This window comes from Bufo gargarizans, chromosome 2 (genome assembly GCF_014858855.1).
Source record: "Bufo gargarizans isolate SCDJY-AF-19 chromosome 2, ASM1485885v1, whole genome shotgun sequence".
In the NCBI taxonomy this organism is placed as follows: Eukaryota; Metazoa; Chordata; class Amphibia; order Anura; family Bufonidae; genus Bufo; species Bufo gargarizans.
In genome coordinates, this window is record NC_058081.1 from 701358657 (window position 1) to 701376248 (window position 17592).

Genomic DNA, 17592 nt, shown 5'->3' on the forward strand with positions numbered 1-17592 from the left:
CGTGAAGATTTTTATGGAACCCAAAGCCATAGTCCTCCATGTATTGAACAAATGCCTGGAGAATACCAGATGCTACCCAAAGCGTAAAACCAAAAATAGATGGAGAACAATGGCAGATTCCGGATTCCTGGGCACTAGATCAGGGATGACCAACCTGTGGCTCTTCAGCTGTTGTAAAACTACAACTCCCACCATGCCCTGCTGTAGGCGGATAGCTGTAGGCAGTCTGGGCACGCTCGGAGTTGTAGTTTTGCAACAGCTGGAGAGCCTCAGGTTGGCCATCCCTGCACTAGATGGTCCAAATGTGCCTTAACGACTGCCTTCAAAGAGTAGTCATATGGGGACCACATTCTGACTAGACTAGTGTTACGAGTGGTGGACCCAGGGGTTTCTACTGGCACCATCACGGTTTATCCTGTTTATGAATGGTGCAGATGTTGGACTTTTTCTGTATTCATGGATGACAGATCTCCGAAGATTTGCAGCATGGTGGCTCAGTGGTCAGCGCTGGGGTCCTCGAAGTTCCAATCTGACCAAGGGCAACATCTGCATGGAGTTTGTACATTCTCCCCGAGTTCACGTGGGTTTCCATCGGGTTCTCCGGTTTCCTCCCACACTAAAGGGTGGGCGACCTAGATATACTGGCAGCTTGTCAGATGATGTTCAAGATTGACAAATGTAAGGTGAATCACAATTGGGCGAGTCGACAATGGAGAAGGATTTGGGTGCAATCCTAGCATATAATGCCAGTCTGCTGCCACAAAGGCCAGCAAGATATTGTCCGCTATTGGGAACGGAATGGCGTCTGGAGAAGAAAGTATTATTTTTCCCCCTTCAGAGCGCTGCCACACTAAAGGGCAGGGAAAATATAATTGGCGCATGCCATTTTTCTAGAGTACAAATGTAGTAAATCTTGTTGCATGTGCTGTTTTGCATTAAAGTTTTTTTAATTTTTCCCTTCTCCCTCACTTTGACACCTATGGCCCCCCTACCCATACTCTGCCCGCTTTTTGTAAGTACCACAAGATTTGCATAAGGGCTCATTCAGACGGCAGTATGCTATCCGCAAAAATGCGGATCCGTTTTTTTTGCGGATTAGATGCTGACCCATTCACTTCTATGGGGGCCTTTTCTATTCCACGGTTCCACAAAACAAATGAAACCTGTCCTATACTTGTCCGTGAAAATCAGGACATGGCCCCATTGAAGTCTACGGGTCCGCAAAAATACTGAATGCTATCCATTTTTGCGGACAGCATACGGCCGTCTGAATGAGCCCCTTAGAAAGAGGTTAATGTGGGGTGTCTGGATATTCAAGATGACTGCTCCCTCTCATCTGCCATCTTTCCTTTCCCCTCTGATGATTTTTCTGTTCTTGCACTATTTCCCCTTAGGCCTCATGCACACGACCGTTGTTTTGGTCCGCATCTGAGCCGCAGTATTTGCAGCTTGGATGCGGACAGCACTCTGTGTGCTTTCCGCATCCGTTGCTCCGCGGTCCGCAAAAAAAATATAACCTGTCCTATTCTTGTCCGTTTTGCGGACAAGAATAGGCAGTTATATTAATGGCTGTCCGCACCGTTCCACAAATTGCGGAACACACACAGGCGACATCCGTGTTTTGGGGATCCGCAATTTGCGGAACGCAAAACACACAACAGTTGTGTGCATGAGGCCTTAGTCAGATTTCCATCACAATCCCGCTACCTCCAGCAGAACATACCAGCCTGTGCATCACTTGGAGGCAGTCTACTGTACAGCAGATCATACGAGCCCATGCATCACTTGGAGGCAGTCTACTGTACAGCAGATCATACGAGCCCATGCATCACTTGGAGGCAGTCTACTGTACAGCAGATCATACGAGCCCATGCATCACTTGGAGGTAGTCTACTGTAGAGCAGATCATACGAGCCTGTGCAGCATGGAGAGGCAGTCTACTGTAGAGCAGATCATACGAGCCTGTGCAGCATGGAGAGGCAGTCTACTGTATAGCAGATCATACGAGCCTGTGCAGCATGGAGAGGCAGTCTACTGTACAGCAGCTCATATGAGCCCGTGCAGCATGGAGAGGCAGTCTACTGTAGAGCAGATCATACGAGCCTGTGCAGCATGGAGAGGCAGTCTACTGTACAGCAGACCATACAAGCCCATGCAGCATAGAGGCCGTCTAATGTACAGCAGATCATACAAGCCTGTGCAGCATGGAGAGGCAGTCTACTGTAGAGCAGATCATACAAGCCCGTGCAGCATGGAGAGGCAGTCTACTGTACAGCAGACCATACAAGCCCATGCAGCATGGAGAGGCAGTCTACTGTACAGCAGACTATACAAGCCCATGCAGCATAGAGAGGCAGTCTACTGTACAGCAGACTATACAAGCCCATGCAGCATAGAGAGGCAGTCTAATGTACAGCAGATCATACCAGTCTGTGCAGCATGGAAAGGCAGTCTACTGTACAGCAGCTCATACGAGCCCGTGCAGCATGGAGAGGCAGTCTACTGTACAGCAGCTCATACGAGCCTGTGCAGCATGGAGAGGCAGTATATTGTACAGCAGCTCATACGAGCCCGTGCAGCATGGAGAGGCAGTCTACTGTACAGCAGCTCATACGAGCCCGTGCAGCATGGAGAGGCAGTCTACTGTACAGCAGCTCATACGAGCCCGTGCAGCATGGAAAGGCAGTCTACAGTACAGCTGATCATAGGCGTCTGTGCAGCATGAAGAGGCAGTATATTGTACAGCAGATCATACCAGCCTGTGGAGCATGTAGAGGCAGTCTACTGTACTGCATTGTGGGACACTATTGTACCGCAGATAGAACTTCCTGTGACCACTCTGGTACGTGTATTGCAGTCAAGTGGTCGCTAAGCATCCCGAATTCTCCAAATCTGCAAAATTCACTAATGGGAATGTTAGTATCTAAAAGCTGGCAACAAAACTCTCAGCCGGGATGTGTGGACCCCCTCATGTAACCCTCCCCTCCTCAAAGACGAAAATACACAAGCGATGTAAAAGTCCAGGAGTATCTAACCCTCTAATAAAGGGGTCCGGCTGCGTATCAGAGTATCCTGCACCGTGTGGAGCCCGGGATCCACAAAACTGGAGAAAACAGATCGTGCCAGCACGCGCCCCAAGGATCTCACCCACATCATTTCCCACAATCCACCGGTGAACGCGGCTATGACTCCAAATTAAAATAACAACATTGTCAGGTGTCAAACTCTCTACATAGGCATTATAATCTACTGCACGACTCTACTAGGCAGCCCCCGTATTAACCCCTTCACACCAGGAAACCTTATTAGGTGCCTTTCCTGCTCTCCTGTTTGTCCTCCCCAGATCAGCAGAGCTGCACATTACACCTCATCTCACCCTGGTACCAACAGCCCCATATCTGACACCCAGAGCTTTCATACTATGCAGCCCCTGATCACCGTGCGCCACCTGGTGGTCACCGCATGTGAAGCGCCATGTAACACCAGGTGACCAAGATTCCACTGCGATAACTCTCTTAGTGCAGATAATGTAGTAGATGTTACCTGCAGTTCTATGTAACACCACAGATAACACAGTGATAACTCTCTCAGTACAGATGATGTAGTAGAGGTTACCTGCAGTCCTATGTAATACCACAGATAACACAGTGATAGCTCTCTTAATACAGATGATGTAGTAGATGTCACCTACAGTCCCATGTAACACCACAGATACCACTATGATAACTCTCTTAGTGCAGATAATGTAGTATAGGTTACCTGCAGTCCTATGTAACACCACAGATAACACAGTGATAGCTCTTTGGGTACAGATAATGTAGTAGATGTCACCTGCAGTCCCATGTAACACCACAGATAACAGCGATAACTCTCTCAGTACAGATAATGCAGTACATGTCACCTGCAGTCCTATGTAACGCCGCAGATAACAGATAATGTAGTAGATGTCACCTGCAGTCCTATGTAACACCACAGATAACACGATGATAGCTCTCTTAGTACAGATAATGTAGTAGCTGTCACATGCAGTCCTATGTAACAGCACAGAATATACAAATGTTGTCTGTCCATGATTTTTAGACAGATTCAGACCTTGGGATCACTAAAGAGCCCCCCTCCCCTCCCATGTCATCCCAGGACCATCTCCTCCACTATCAGATGACTGGCAGATTAGGTACCAACCATGAATCGACCCGACATCGGGAGATACAGCGAGGGCAGGGCTGACACAACACCATCACACCCCCCCCCCCCCCCCACACACACACACACCATATCATTATACCATCACTGTGCCAACCCCATAGACATGCCCATCATGCTGTGACAATTGGGGTCACTTAGCTCTGTGACAACGCCATCTTCTCAGTTTAGGTGGTTGACACCTCAAGAAGCGACTGCAACACCAAAGATTGGGGTGTGAACTGGCCGCAAGCAGGTTTATTATCTCTTGTGGGGTACAATACTAATCCTAGGCCATCGGGCCGCTAACTAAACACCACCTTGTCCCTCACTAACAGGCCCCGGGTCTACCACCCAACTCCCCAAACACAAGTCACAGTTCATACAATACATCTGGTGCTGCGGCTCTCCCAGGCCTCAGCACCCCCCGTGTCTTCCCCAGACTGGGAGTTGGAAGAGCTCAGCCCACATTTACCAGTTCTCATCATCCACCTGCCTGATGAACAGAGGAAAACCCAACTTTCCCAGACTTTTCTCCCTCACCCAGCTTTCCATGGGAGAGAGGCAGCATTCCAGTGGCACCAGTATGTCACTATCCACTGCTACCCAGCCCCATACACTGATCCATCATGTTGTGCCCACCACACACACATATACCCATTAAACTGTACCCATCACACACACATACCCATTATGCTGTGCCCACCACATACCCATTATGCTGTGCCCACCACACACACATACCCACTATGCCGTGCCCACCACACACACACACACATTATGCTGTGCCCACCATACACACATACCTATTATGCTGTGCCCACCAAACACACATGCCCATTATACTGTGGCAACCCACACACCAATCAGGGTAAGCTCGCCTTGCACCCAAATACCCATCACTCTGTGCCAGCCTCACACACACACACATACCCATCACAATGTGCCATCCTCACACACATATCCATCATGCTTGCCAGCCTCACACAAACATACCCATCACATTGTGCCATCCTCACACCCACTTACCCGTTACACAATTTTAATGAGTGTTAAGAGATGGTCTGCCATGCAATGTATTACATACAGATCTGCTGGGGCAGTCTACACAAACAGGAGAGAAGATGACCCTCGCCATCCCTATAATGCGCTGGTGAGAGTATTATACAACTCTCATCATCCATATGACTGCACCCTGCCTGTCACCATCAGTATCAGACTACACAATGTGGCGCACATCTCTATCCAGGACTCCTATAAGCGTCACACACGGAGGTCTCTCCACCATCGCTGAGGGGACCCTGTTCCCCGATAGGTGCAGGTCCGCACCTTCAGAGCCCTCATCTATCATCCACATGTGCCCAGGATGGGAGTACCCCTTAACAAACTGAAGGTTTTTGTGGGAACACAAATCCACAAATCTGGAAAAGAAAATTATGGACGTGTGGATGGACCCTTAAAATCCCTTAGGCCCCTTGCACACAAGCGTTCCTCCCGCAGCGATTCCATATTGCAGCACCCGGCCTGACCTTCACTTCAATGGGTCTGCAAATCCGGAGATGCGGAACTGAAGCACGGAACTGAACATTACGGAAGCACGACAGAGTTCTTTCTGGGGTTCTGTTCCGTTAACTTGCTCTATCTTTTTGCGGAATGGACGGATCGCGGACCCATTCAAGTGGATGGGTCTGGGATCCCCATGCGACTGCAGTTTGCGGTCCACAGCACGGGCAGGGGCTTCACACGGTCGCGTGAACAAGCCCTTAGGATTACATAGCATCATAAATCAATATAATGCTATGTGACCCCCCGGCAGCAGCTGGGAGGTCAGGCTGGGAGCTACTTGGCGGACTCGCTGCCGGAGGAACGCTCGTCTGCAACGGGCCTTAGGCCTCGTGCACATGACTATATGCATTTTGCGGATCCACAAAATACGGTTACCGTCCGTGTTCCATTACTGACCTTGTCCTGATCCAGAACTCCATTAGGTCTTATACACCAGACACATCCAGAGCTGCATTCACTATTCTATTCTTACATCATGTCTTATATGCGAGTCACACCCACAGCTGCAGTCATTATTCTGCTCTTATAGCGTGTCTGGTACTCTAGTCACATCCAGAGCTGCATTCAGAATACTGCTGTTACAGCATGCCCCATACTCCAATCACATTACAATTATTATTCTGATGCTACATAATCTTATACTCCAGTCACTTCCAGAGGTGCAATCACAAATGCTGTTGGAATATTATGTTTCATACTGCAGTCACTTCCAGAGCTGCAGCTTCCTGTTGTCAGATCATGTCTAATACGCTAGACACATCCAGAGCTGCGGTGACAAGTCTGCTGTGAGACCATGTTTTTTACTCCAGTAACATATGTTGCGACATCATGGCTTGTACTCCAGTCACATCCAGAGCCACAGTTCTGGTGGATTGTGCTGTAGTACATGTTGGGTTTTTTGACTACTTTAATTTTAATTAAATTGAATGCACCATAGGAGAGCACACTCTGTAATAACACTGAACCTGCTGGGGGTAGTAGTGAAATATGAGGTCGTACAACCTGTGAGCTTGCACACACCAGTGCAGCTTTGGATGTGACTGGAGCATAAGACATCATATGATTCAACAATAGTATAGGAGATAGCATGGATTCTCACAGTAACATTTGGTAATCGTTTGCTTTCATGTTAAATTTTCCAAAATTTATAACAAACGCCACAAATGTTCTGCTGGATATGTCGTACCACAGTTACCAGAGGTGCCCAAATTTCCCTATTAGCTTATAATGGGGCCCATGAAAAGTCACCTCGCAGCAAGAAGGGTCCCACTGTCCATATCAGAGATACAAGATCCCAAGCCTCTGATGGCTTCCCCGGACCACGAAACAGGAAAGCCTCCATGATGTTGGGGGTCACCCCGAGGTTATCTCTATAATACCGGCCCATCAGGTGGCACCCACGGACATCAATCTCCTGCGCAGATACCCATTATATGGTATTGAGAGCTAGCGGGGGCACCCTGTACTGACTACAATCTGAGGAACTGATCAAAGCCCCCACTTTAGGGATTAGATCATACCCCACCTGGGGAAACAGCTGAGAATCTGAGACTTGGGCTCTCCAACCGCAAGAACCTCTGTAGACACTTACAAAAGCCAAGATGTTTACTCAAGACAGAACCCAAGAACTTCATCAGTAGGGTTCACATCCTCAGAGGTCTTCAGAACCCTCAACAGAAGCCAAGAGCTACCTCATAAGACGGCTTCAGAAGCAATGTCTCACTGTATTGTGGTGGACCCCAAACCTCCAATAACAGGTCACCTCATCCCAAGACTTCACAGAAGCTTCCAGAAGCCAAATGCAATGACTTATAGAACCCAAATCACTAAACTTTCGACCCTCACCCCCAGAGGGATACACAGAACCACAGCCTCAGGTTAAAAGTCCAAGACCAGGAGGTAGAGGGCCCTACAAACATGTATCATGCGTGATACTGACTGCCGAGGTGGTGTATCTAAGCCTATTGTGTGAGATACTATCGGCTGAGCCGCTGTCTGTATGTGTCATATTGTCTGATGTATGCTTCTGTCTGCTGAACTGTGTATCTAAACCTATAGAGTGTGATACTGTCTGCTGAGCTGCTGTGTATCTAAGCCTGGTATTGCATGTGATTCTATGCGGAGCGGCTGCATCTTATCCTATAATGTGTGATACCGTCTGCTGTATCTAATCCTATTATGTCTGATACTGTCTACTCAGTTGTATCTGTCTACATTTATCATACTGTCTTCTGAGCCGCTGTATCCGATCCTATCATGTGTGATACTGTCTGCTGAGCCGCTGTATCCAATTCAATCATGTGTGATACTGTCTGCTGAGCCGCTGTATCCATTTCTATCATGTGTGATACTGTCTGCTGTATCCAATCCTACCATGTGTGATATGGTCTGCAGAGCCGCTGTATCTAACCTATCACGTGTGATACTATCTACTGAGCTTTGCACCTAAGCATCTCATGTCTGATACTGTCTGCTGTATCTAATCCTATCACATCTGATATTGTTTGCTGTATCTAATCCTAGCATGTGTGATACTGTCTGCTGAGCCACGGTATCTAATCCTATCACATGTGATACTATCTACTGAGCAGTGTATCTAAAGACTGTATTACACCGTTGTCGGGCCAATCATTGCTAACGAAAGTTCGTATGAACTCTCGTTAGCAATGATCTGGCAGTGTAATACTGCCGCCGATTACCCTATGAATGAGCAAATGCTCGCTGATCGGGCAATCCAAATCTTTTGACAGGTTTAAAAATGATCGTTTGCCGGCGGCAGATCGTGGTGTCTAATCACAACTGGTCAGCATGGGGACGAGCGATGGTATAACGATCGCTCCTCCCCATGCTGTGGAGGAGATCATTGCATGTAATAGCAGAGGTCTCCTCCACCAGCAAGCGGGCGATTGCCGGGAAGGAACGCTTCCTTCCAGACAATCGCCGGCTGAATCGGGCTGTCTAATGCAGTCTTAAGCCTCTCATGCGTGATACAGTCTGCAGAATAGTTCAGCTCTCCATATAACATTACCATCTCTCATTATCTGTATATAATGTATGACGCAGATTTCCTCGGAGATTATAACCTTCTGCACGTTGTGTTATATAACCCTGCAGCTTTTTAACATAACAATGTCAACGACGACTACGATAATGACGGCAGCGATTAGGTGACTCACCGAAGGCGTCTCTGGGAGACAGCTGACTGATCCAGCCTGTGAGGAAGAAGAAGGCAAAGTGATCAGTCCAGGGTAACAAACACTAAACCCAAAGTGGAACCCCCCACCCCAGATCTGCATCACATGGGGCAGATCAGATCGCCTGCACTCACACATCACATCAGGCACCAAAGCAATAACACAATGACCCTAAATTAGGTGATCCTGAGACGGCCACTATCAGTCTGGATCCTCAGGGGAGGAGCTGCATGGGGAGGGAAAAAAAAGATTCAGACTGGATCCTCAGGGGAGGAGCTACATGGGAAGGAAAAATCTAAGCCAATCACAGTGAGAGGCTTTTTCATTGGTTGGTACAGTGGAGATTTCTGTAAATACTCTGGGGCATCATCAGTAATTTAGGGTTAGAACAAGTACTTAAAATGTCAGATCTGAATGTCTCTGTTGTCCACAGTGGAGATCTATGTCCAGTGGGATCCCTGGGGATCATCATCGTAAAGAGATCACCTGATCCCATATAGCTCATCTCCAGCAGCTGCATAGCCAGGTGCAGATGACACTGGGAGACTGATTTCTTTTCCTTCCGCCTGTCTATTATCAGATGCATCATAATTCCCAGAATCAGATGAGTATCCAGGCAACTAATGTGCCGACGTCTCATTTATCTCCTTTACAGTTTAGGACGTCCTGGGCCAAGACTGCACACACACTCCTTGTGACAATATAATGTTATAATGGGGCAGCGGTTCCTGGATGTCACTATTAGGCTACATGCACACGACCGTATGTGTTTTGTGGTCTGCTAATTGCGGATCCGCCCCAAAAAAATTAAAAATAAATGACATCCGCATGCCATCCGTTTTATTTTTTTTTTGCAGATCCATTGTAACAATGCCTGAAAACGGACAAGATTAGGACATGTTCTATTTTTTTTTGCGGGGCTACGGAACGGACATACTGATGCGAACAGCACACGGTGTGCTGTCCGCATTTTTTGCGCACCCATTGAAAGGAATGGGTACGCATCCTATTCGCCAAAAAAAACGGAACGGACACGGAAACAAACAACGTTCGTGTGCATGTAGCCTTATCAGAATAGATTTCACAGGAACGACTACTATTAAAATCTAAAGAAAACACAGAATAAACACGCATCTACGGAAAACAGGGGTGGGAGGAGGGCGCGGTGACAAAATTAGGAGGGGAAAGCCTATGGGGGACCTTGCCTAAAGCAGGGCTGATATCACTCCAGGCTTAGAAGTCCAGTGGGTGGTCCTATCAGTGATTGACAGCCTTCTATGTATGAGCATGATTAGAGAGATAGCTGCCAATTAAAGAGTAGGACCGCCCACTGGACTCCTAAGCCGACCATAAACATGAGATAATAGCTGGCCAACAACTAACTCAACTTTTATTGTGAAGGGAGAGGGGGGAAAGCTGCTGCTAAACACCTGAAATCCAACATGCCCCACCCTTCTGTTCTGAAGCAATCATTCGTCCGACAGCTATTGAATATATATAAATGGGCGGTTTAAGACTTCAATTAAATAACTAGGGTTGGACCCTGGTCCACCACCCTGGTAACCTAACCAATCTGTCAGTTTTAATAATTTATTGCTCATACATTGCTATTAGCTATACATTGTGCATATAGAAATAAGGGCTTTAGCAGGCAATCACACATTTAATTCAGCAACATTAAATGAACCCTTCTATCAGTAATTGACCCTTTGCAGTCATCCTCTGGGGCACTGCACTAATACTACAGTAGCAGCTATTCATCTATCACTGCCGACAACCAGGCTCTATACCATGTCTGAATAGTTGTCACAGCCCCGCCCCCTGTAGAAATCAGTGTAGCAGAGGGCCCAGCTTACATAAATTGCTTGTTATGGAGATCACACTGTCTGTCCTCCGGAGCAGATATCCAGGGGCCTAGTATCCTCAGGGTATATTCAAATGATTAAAATCTGTCATAGAATCTGTTGCAGAATCCGCTATCAAAACGCCACCTATTGACATCAATTTAAAAAAAAAATAATAATAATACGCCACAATATCCGCTTCAGAAGTGGCATGAGAGTGTTTTTTCATTAAGATCAATGGGGAAACAAAAAAAAAAACTTTGGCAGCGTTTCTGCCACCAAAAACTGTAGAAAAGCGCCAACAAAAACTCCTCCAAATCCTCAACCAAAAACTTCTAAAATGCTTTTAAAAACTCCTCTAAAACCACCACCCAATTAGAAATCTGCCACCAAAAATGACCTTATCTGTCTGCCATGGATTTTGCTGTGTGAACATACCCTCAGCCTGGTAGATGGTTGGCATCGGCTGTGGGTGCACTGTGGATTGGTGACATGCTAAATGCTAATGCATAGTTGCCAACTGTCCCTAATTTGTCAGTCCTAACAAATTCCACCATTTTCCGGGCTGAAAATGGTCAGGGATACCAATAGCCCTGCCCGTAAGGTGGATGGAGTTGGGGCATTCGTAGGGAAGGGTCTAGATGCCCCGAATTTACCAACCTGATGGACATTTGTCAGCAGATTTGTACCTTTGACACTGGCTGACCTGTTACATGTGAGCTTGGCAGCTGAAGGCATCTGTGTTGGTCCCATGTTCATATGTGCCTGCATTGCTGAGAAAGATGATGTTTTAATATATTCAAATGAACCTCTAGGAGCAACGGGGGCGTTGCCATTACACTTAGAGGCTCAGCTCTCTCTGCACCTGCCACGCCCTCTGTACTTTGATTGACAGGGCCAGGCAGTGAAAATGTCATCATGCCTGGTCCCATCAAAGGGCAGAAAAGCTGCAGAGAGAATTGAACCTCTAGGTGTAACGGCAACGCCCCCGTTGCTCCTAGAGTCTCATTTGCATATATTAAAACATCATTTTTCTCAGTAATGCGGGCACACAGAAACATGGGACCAACACAGATGCCTTCAGCTGCCAAGCGCACATGTAACAGGTCAGCCGGTGTCATAGGGACAAATCTGCTGACAGATGCCCTTTAAACCACCTGCAGTTGCGGAGGGATCAGGCAGGAGCAGGACTCCAAATTCACGGGACGCCGACCTTCTCACCAGGACATGCTGATAACAGAGAACAATTGTGAAACGGTCATCATTAGAGATGCCAACCGGTGCAGTCCCATGTCAACATGAAGGAAAAGCCCTGCAACTTTCAGCTGGCCTGTGCCGTTTCGACAATCTCTGCTCGTTGTCAGTGAATGGAAACATTCAAACGGAAACTGGTCCTGACCTCGTCCTCCGCACAGCTGTGGATTTGGTACAATCTCTTCAGTCTAGCCAATCCTCTGTGAGGGTAACAGACTGATCCATTTTGCCTGCACTGATACATTGTTACAAACGGGACAGGGGGGATGTGTTATCCTCACTGTGGCTTGTCGGAAACTATATATTATAGCAAACTCGTGACGGTGAGAAGTTTAAGGTCACTGCAGTTTCCCCATTCACCGACAGCAAGCAGAGATATTGGCAAGAGTGAAAAACTGAAACAAGAAGTGGATAAGAAAGTCTCAGAACTTTTGCACTTCATCTTGGCGAAGGCAGCACAGACCTGGACTACCCGCTCCCCCCCCAGACTCACGTCTCTGCAGCTCCGCCACCCCGGCATGTCTCCCGAGCTGGATACGGCCAAGATTTTAATGGCGCAGCATAAAGAAACGGCAGGTGCCCGGGGCACAGGACAGATGTGGTGTAATGATGTCAGGGAGCTAGAGAAGGAAACAAATGCCCTGTGGTGCCCACACCGCTCCTGCCCTACTTTCCTAAGCCGTGCCCTGATATGAGGAGAGTTAAGCCCAGTCTGCCACCGCGCTCATCATTAGAGGCCACGTCCGTGGGAGACTCGCTCGCTGATAAGACCCCCGTCTCGCTACTAATCCTTGTAATCTGGACAATGAATATGTTCACCCCCCCTTACTGCTGGGTACATGGATATGATGAGAACAGCGACGGGCAATCACAAATGGCGTCTGAATAGCTAAATGTACCATGCAGGAGCCCAGGAAAGCTGGGTGACACAGCGGTAAGGGCAACCCGGGAATATGCCAGGCAGTGGCTGAACTAACAATTTCCTGATTAGAGGGATTAATGGTTCCCCGACAGCCATCTCTCCTGCACCTCATACACATGCATGCTCAGTCGGCTGAGCAGTGCAATGTCCTGAATGGGGAGAAGGGAAAAAGCCGCTGCCATTGACACCTCATCTCCCCAAGGACAAAAAGATCAGGCATGTTGAAACCCAGCTGCCTGATCCTCATCTCTCCTGACATCTGCCGTTGGGAGGTCTAGACACCCATTAGGTAGTCGTCCTGTCCTGTTTATCTGATGTGTACGGCAGCCTTAAAGAGGTGAGGAATTAGGTCCCATTCACACAACCGTATTTTTGTTCCGTATCCGATCCGCTTTTTTATTTTAGTGATAGAATTAATCCCTGAGTGACAACAATCTTTTCAATATACCATCAGTGTCTGAGATGAGCCAACCCCCTTTAAGGGTCCATTCACACGACCGCCTCCATATTATCGATCCGCAAAACACGGACAACAGCAGCGCGTTTACCACATTTTCCAGTCCTGCACATTCCACCCTGTGTTAGAAACGCAAAACAGACAAGAATTGGCATTTCTAACACAGGGTGGAATGTGCAGGACTGGAAAATGTGGTAAACGCGCTGCTGTTGTCCGTGTTTTGCGGATCGGTAATATGGAGGCGGTCGTGTGTATGGACCCTTAAAGGGGGTTGGCTCATCTCAGACACTGATGGTATATTGCAAGGATTGTTAGATAGGTGCGGGTCCCACCTCGAAGTGAACGGAGAACAGAAGCGCATGCGCAACCACCCGATATTGACCACCATAGGAGCTCCGAAAATAGACCAGCGCTGCTTGGGCGATTTCATGCAGTCCCATCTACGTCTCCATTCACCGCTATGGGACTTCCGAAAAATACCCGAGCAGCATGCTCTTCTTCACTTCAGGGGCCCAGTTCTGGAGAAAGGAACGGGTCCTAGAGGAGGGACCCGCAGCTACCTGACATTGATGGCATATCCTAGCAATAAACCATCCATGTCTGAGGTGGGAATACCCCTTTATTCCTCACATTGTACTTGCTTTCTCCTGAGGCGGGGAGAGAGCAGTCTCTGGATGTCCCGTGCATTTTTAGACATTTTTCCAGTTATCGCGTTGTCACTCAGGGGTTAATTATCTGTATAAGACAGAAATGAACAGAAGATTTGAGTTGAGGACGAGAGCGAGAGATGTCTAGATGTTCCATAAAACTCCCCAAAATTTGAGAAGCGACAGAGGGAAGCTAAAAGGGGGATTTATGAAAGTGACAGAAAGTAAAGAGGCCTCTGTTGCCAGTAGCAACCAATCAGAGCCCAGGTTTCATTTCATATTCTGTGTTTAAAAAATGAAAGCTGTCCTGTGATTGGTTGCTGGGGTCACACACAGAGAGGATCATGGGAAATCTCCAGGTCTGAAGTCTGATTTCAGGACGTTCTGACTTCTCGCGCTTTCTTTTCTTGTCTATTTCACAAGTTCTGGATGAAGAAATAACCTGTTATGTCTAAATTCTAACTGTACCCCACACACAAACACACAGCATTAACAGATAAGAGCAACGTTCTGCAGACTCTGCAGAGGCTAGTGGTGTAATAATCTGCAGAATATATCACTATGTATCCGTCAGGAGGGAGAGAAGACAGAGCAATGCTCTGCAGATCTCTAGAGAGGTCACTGGTGTAATAATCTGCAGGATATATCACTATGTATCTGTCCGAAGTTAGAGGGGACAGAGCAATGTTCTGCAGACTCTAGAGAGGTCAGTGGTGTAATAATCTGCAGAATAGATAACTATGTATCTGTCAGGAGGTAGAGAGGGACAGAGCAATGTTCTGCAGGTTTCTAGAGAGGTCATTGGTGTAATAATCTGCAGGATATTTGCACGTTATCCTGGAGATGCTCTGGTTCCTGAAGAGTTAATAGTCTTCGCTGTGGTCGGGGGTCTTGGCCACACTTACCCCGTGTAACCCCCAAACGTGAAACTCCTCTTCCTGTGGTTCATGGTGGTGCTCGGTGGCGCTGCGCCCTGTGACTGAAGGCAAGCCCCAGCTCTGTGCTCGTCGCTGACAGCTGGGACCTCCCCCCCCCCCCCCCCCTCCATCTCCTTCCTGTGGGTCCAGCTGTGTGTGTGAGGGGGGGGGGGGGGACAGAGAGTTGCGCCCCAGATTCCTCCAGCACTGATTATTGATCAGGCGATTAGTTTGGTTCAGGCTGCGTTCACACACGGCGGCGGAAGACATGGGGCGGACTGCTGTCGGCGCAGTGCGTTGTGGTTTTTACGGGGAGCCCCTACCCCAGAATAACCAGCGTAGGACCGAGCACACACCCCAACATGCAGCTACACCTCTAGCAACAAGTTGTATCATGGCTGATAACAGGGAGCAATAGCACGTGTTCCCGTCTGCAATGGATTTGGGTGATGGGTTTCCCTCATGGGGATCGCAGCAAGCGAAATTAACCCATTCTTCTAAGTGCGCAAATGTCAGATGGTCATGTGACTGCGCGGAAATTGCGGCACAGAGGGGGCAGTGTGAACGAGGCTTTGGAATTTAGTGTCACTACAGTCGCTTTGTGTCTCCGGCTCCGGGGGCTGACTCCACAGACCGGGGGCGACTGAATGACCCCATTGTCCGCTCACAAGCTCCACAAACGCCACATCCCGCTACAGAACACCATTCAATAAAGCGCCGTGCTGGGGTGTGTGGGGGGGGGGAGCTTACAGATACCCCATTGTTACTGACCGCAGGGTTATTATGTATCAATGTGGATTCATCTTATTTATAGTCACTGTGTCCTCTCCTACGTGGGAGGAGCCTTTCTGTTTCATGAATAGAATGCCAGAACGACGGTGAAGACTGACACTTAAACAGTGCTTTAGAGTCCATCTGTCAGCAGATTTGTACCTATGACACTGGCTGACCTGTTACATGTGCATTTGGCAGCTGAAGGCGTCTGTGTTCGTCCCATGTTCATGTGTGCCCGCATTGCTGAGAAAAATGATGTTTTAATATTTTTAATATATGCAAAGGAGCCTCTAGGAGCAACGGGGGCGTTGCCGTTACACCTATGGGCTCAATTCTTTCTGCACTTTGAGAGGGTCAGGCATGATGATGTTTTCATTGCCTATCCCTGTCAATAAAAGTGCAGAGGGAGCGGCAGTTGCAGAGAAAGCAGAGCCTCTAGGTGTAATGGCAACGCCCCCGTTGCTCCTAGAGGCTCATTTGCATATAATAAAACTTAATATTTCTCAGCAATGCGGGCACATATGAACATGGGACCAACACAGATGCCTTCAGCTGCCAAGCGCACATGCAACAGGTCAGCCAGTGTCATAGGAACAAAACTGCTGACAGATGCCCTTTAAATAATAATGTCATTAGGTGACAACCACTATGAACAGTGTAATCATGGCCATCTATGGTTGTCAGCTTCTGTTGTTACAGCTAGAGGGGGCACTGGGAGTGAGGGGCTATGTTCATCTGGCTGCTGTGGGTTGGATATATTACACATGAGCGCCCCCTGCCTGCGGCTCTATGTCACTCCAAGGTCAGTGTAGCCTATGTCACCTCCGCTCAGAGAGGACCGTGAAACCGTCCAGCACAGTATACCATAATGTCATTGCCTGGGATGTGTGGCGGCCTCTAGTGGTAGATCCCTGTAATGACAGGATTCAGCACCAGAGACAGGGCTCGTTGTCTATTCCCCTAATATGTTACAAGACATCCCTCTGATAGTCAGGGAGAGGATAGGCATCACTTCAGGGTATAATATTTGGGTTATCGCTGCCCCTCGCACCACAATACCCATGTGTATGTCATCCCCTGCTGCGACTCAACGCGATACATCAACCATGCAAGTCAATGGATGGCTGAGCTGTGTGGTGGCCCTCTTCCCTGCACTGATCTATGGGGGTCACAAGTTAGAGGAGCTGATGAATGGTGAACCCCAAAAAAGCATTGAAAGGGGGAGGCCAGAGAACAAAGGGCTGACAGGGCAGTAGCACAGGTTCCAGTATTGTGCTAGACTGGATACAACTGTAACAAACCCCCAACTGTAAGCAGGTCTGTAGAGTTACAGTCTTTGGATGTAAAGAAGGATGTTCTTTCTCATTGACAGCAAGCAGAGATCGTGAAAATGGTGAGGAATTTGAGCACAAGGGTTTTTAGAAACGTGAAGAGAGCATGGTTGTCGACCATGGAAAATAGAAGTGATTATTTCTCTTATTGGCTGATGGAACGACGAATGGATGGATGGACAGACGGTCGGATGGATGTATGGATAGACGGACGGACGGATGGACATGTTCATGGACAGATGGATGAATGGTTGGACAAATAGTTGGATGGTTGGATGAATGAATGGCTGTATGGACAGATGGATGACTGGATGGACATACCCATGGATGAATGGATGGACAGACAGATGGATGAAGAGATAGATGAATGGGTGGATGAACAGATGGATGACTGGATGGACAGACACATGGACGAATGGATGGGAGGACAGATGGATGAGTAGCAGGATAGGCAGAAACATGGATAGATCAATGGATATACATAAATGGATGGAAAGATGGACG

General features: G+C 47.9%; 1 protein-coding gene across 2 annotated transcripts in view; it reads right to left on the reverse strand.

Annotated features, from left to right (window-relative positions):
• The window catches only part of LOC122929030 (RAP1 GTPase activating protein), a 73493-nt gene extending 58454 nt beyond the window's left edge, over window positions 1-15039 (reverse strand). For both annotated transcript variants that reach the window (XM_044282456.1, XM_044282455.1), the window contains exons 1-2: window positions 14972-15039; window positions 8925-8960 (exon numbers count right to left, since the gene is read on the reverse strand). In XM_044282456.1, coding sequence (XP_044138391.1) covers window positions 8925-8960; window positions 14972-15015 — 80 coding nt within the window. In that variant the 5' untranslated portion in view covers window positions 15016-15039. The remainder of the gene's footprint in view (window positions 1-8924; window positions 8961-14971) is intronic.
• Window positions 15040-17592: the final 2553 nt, after the last annotated feature.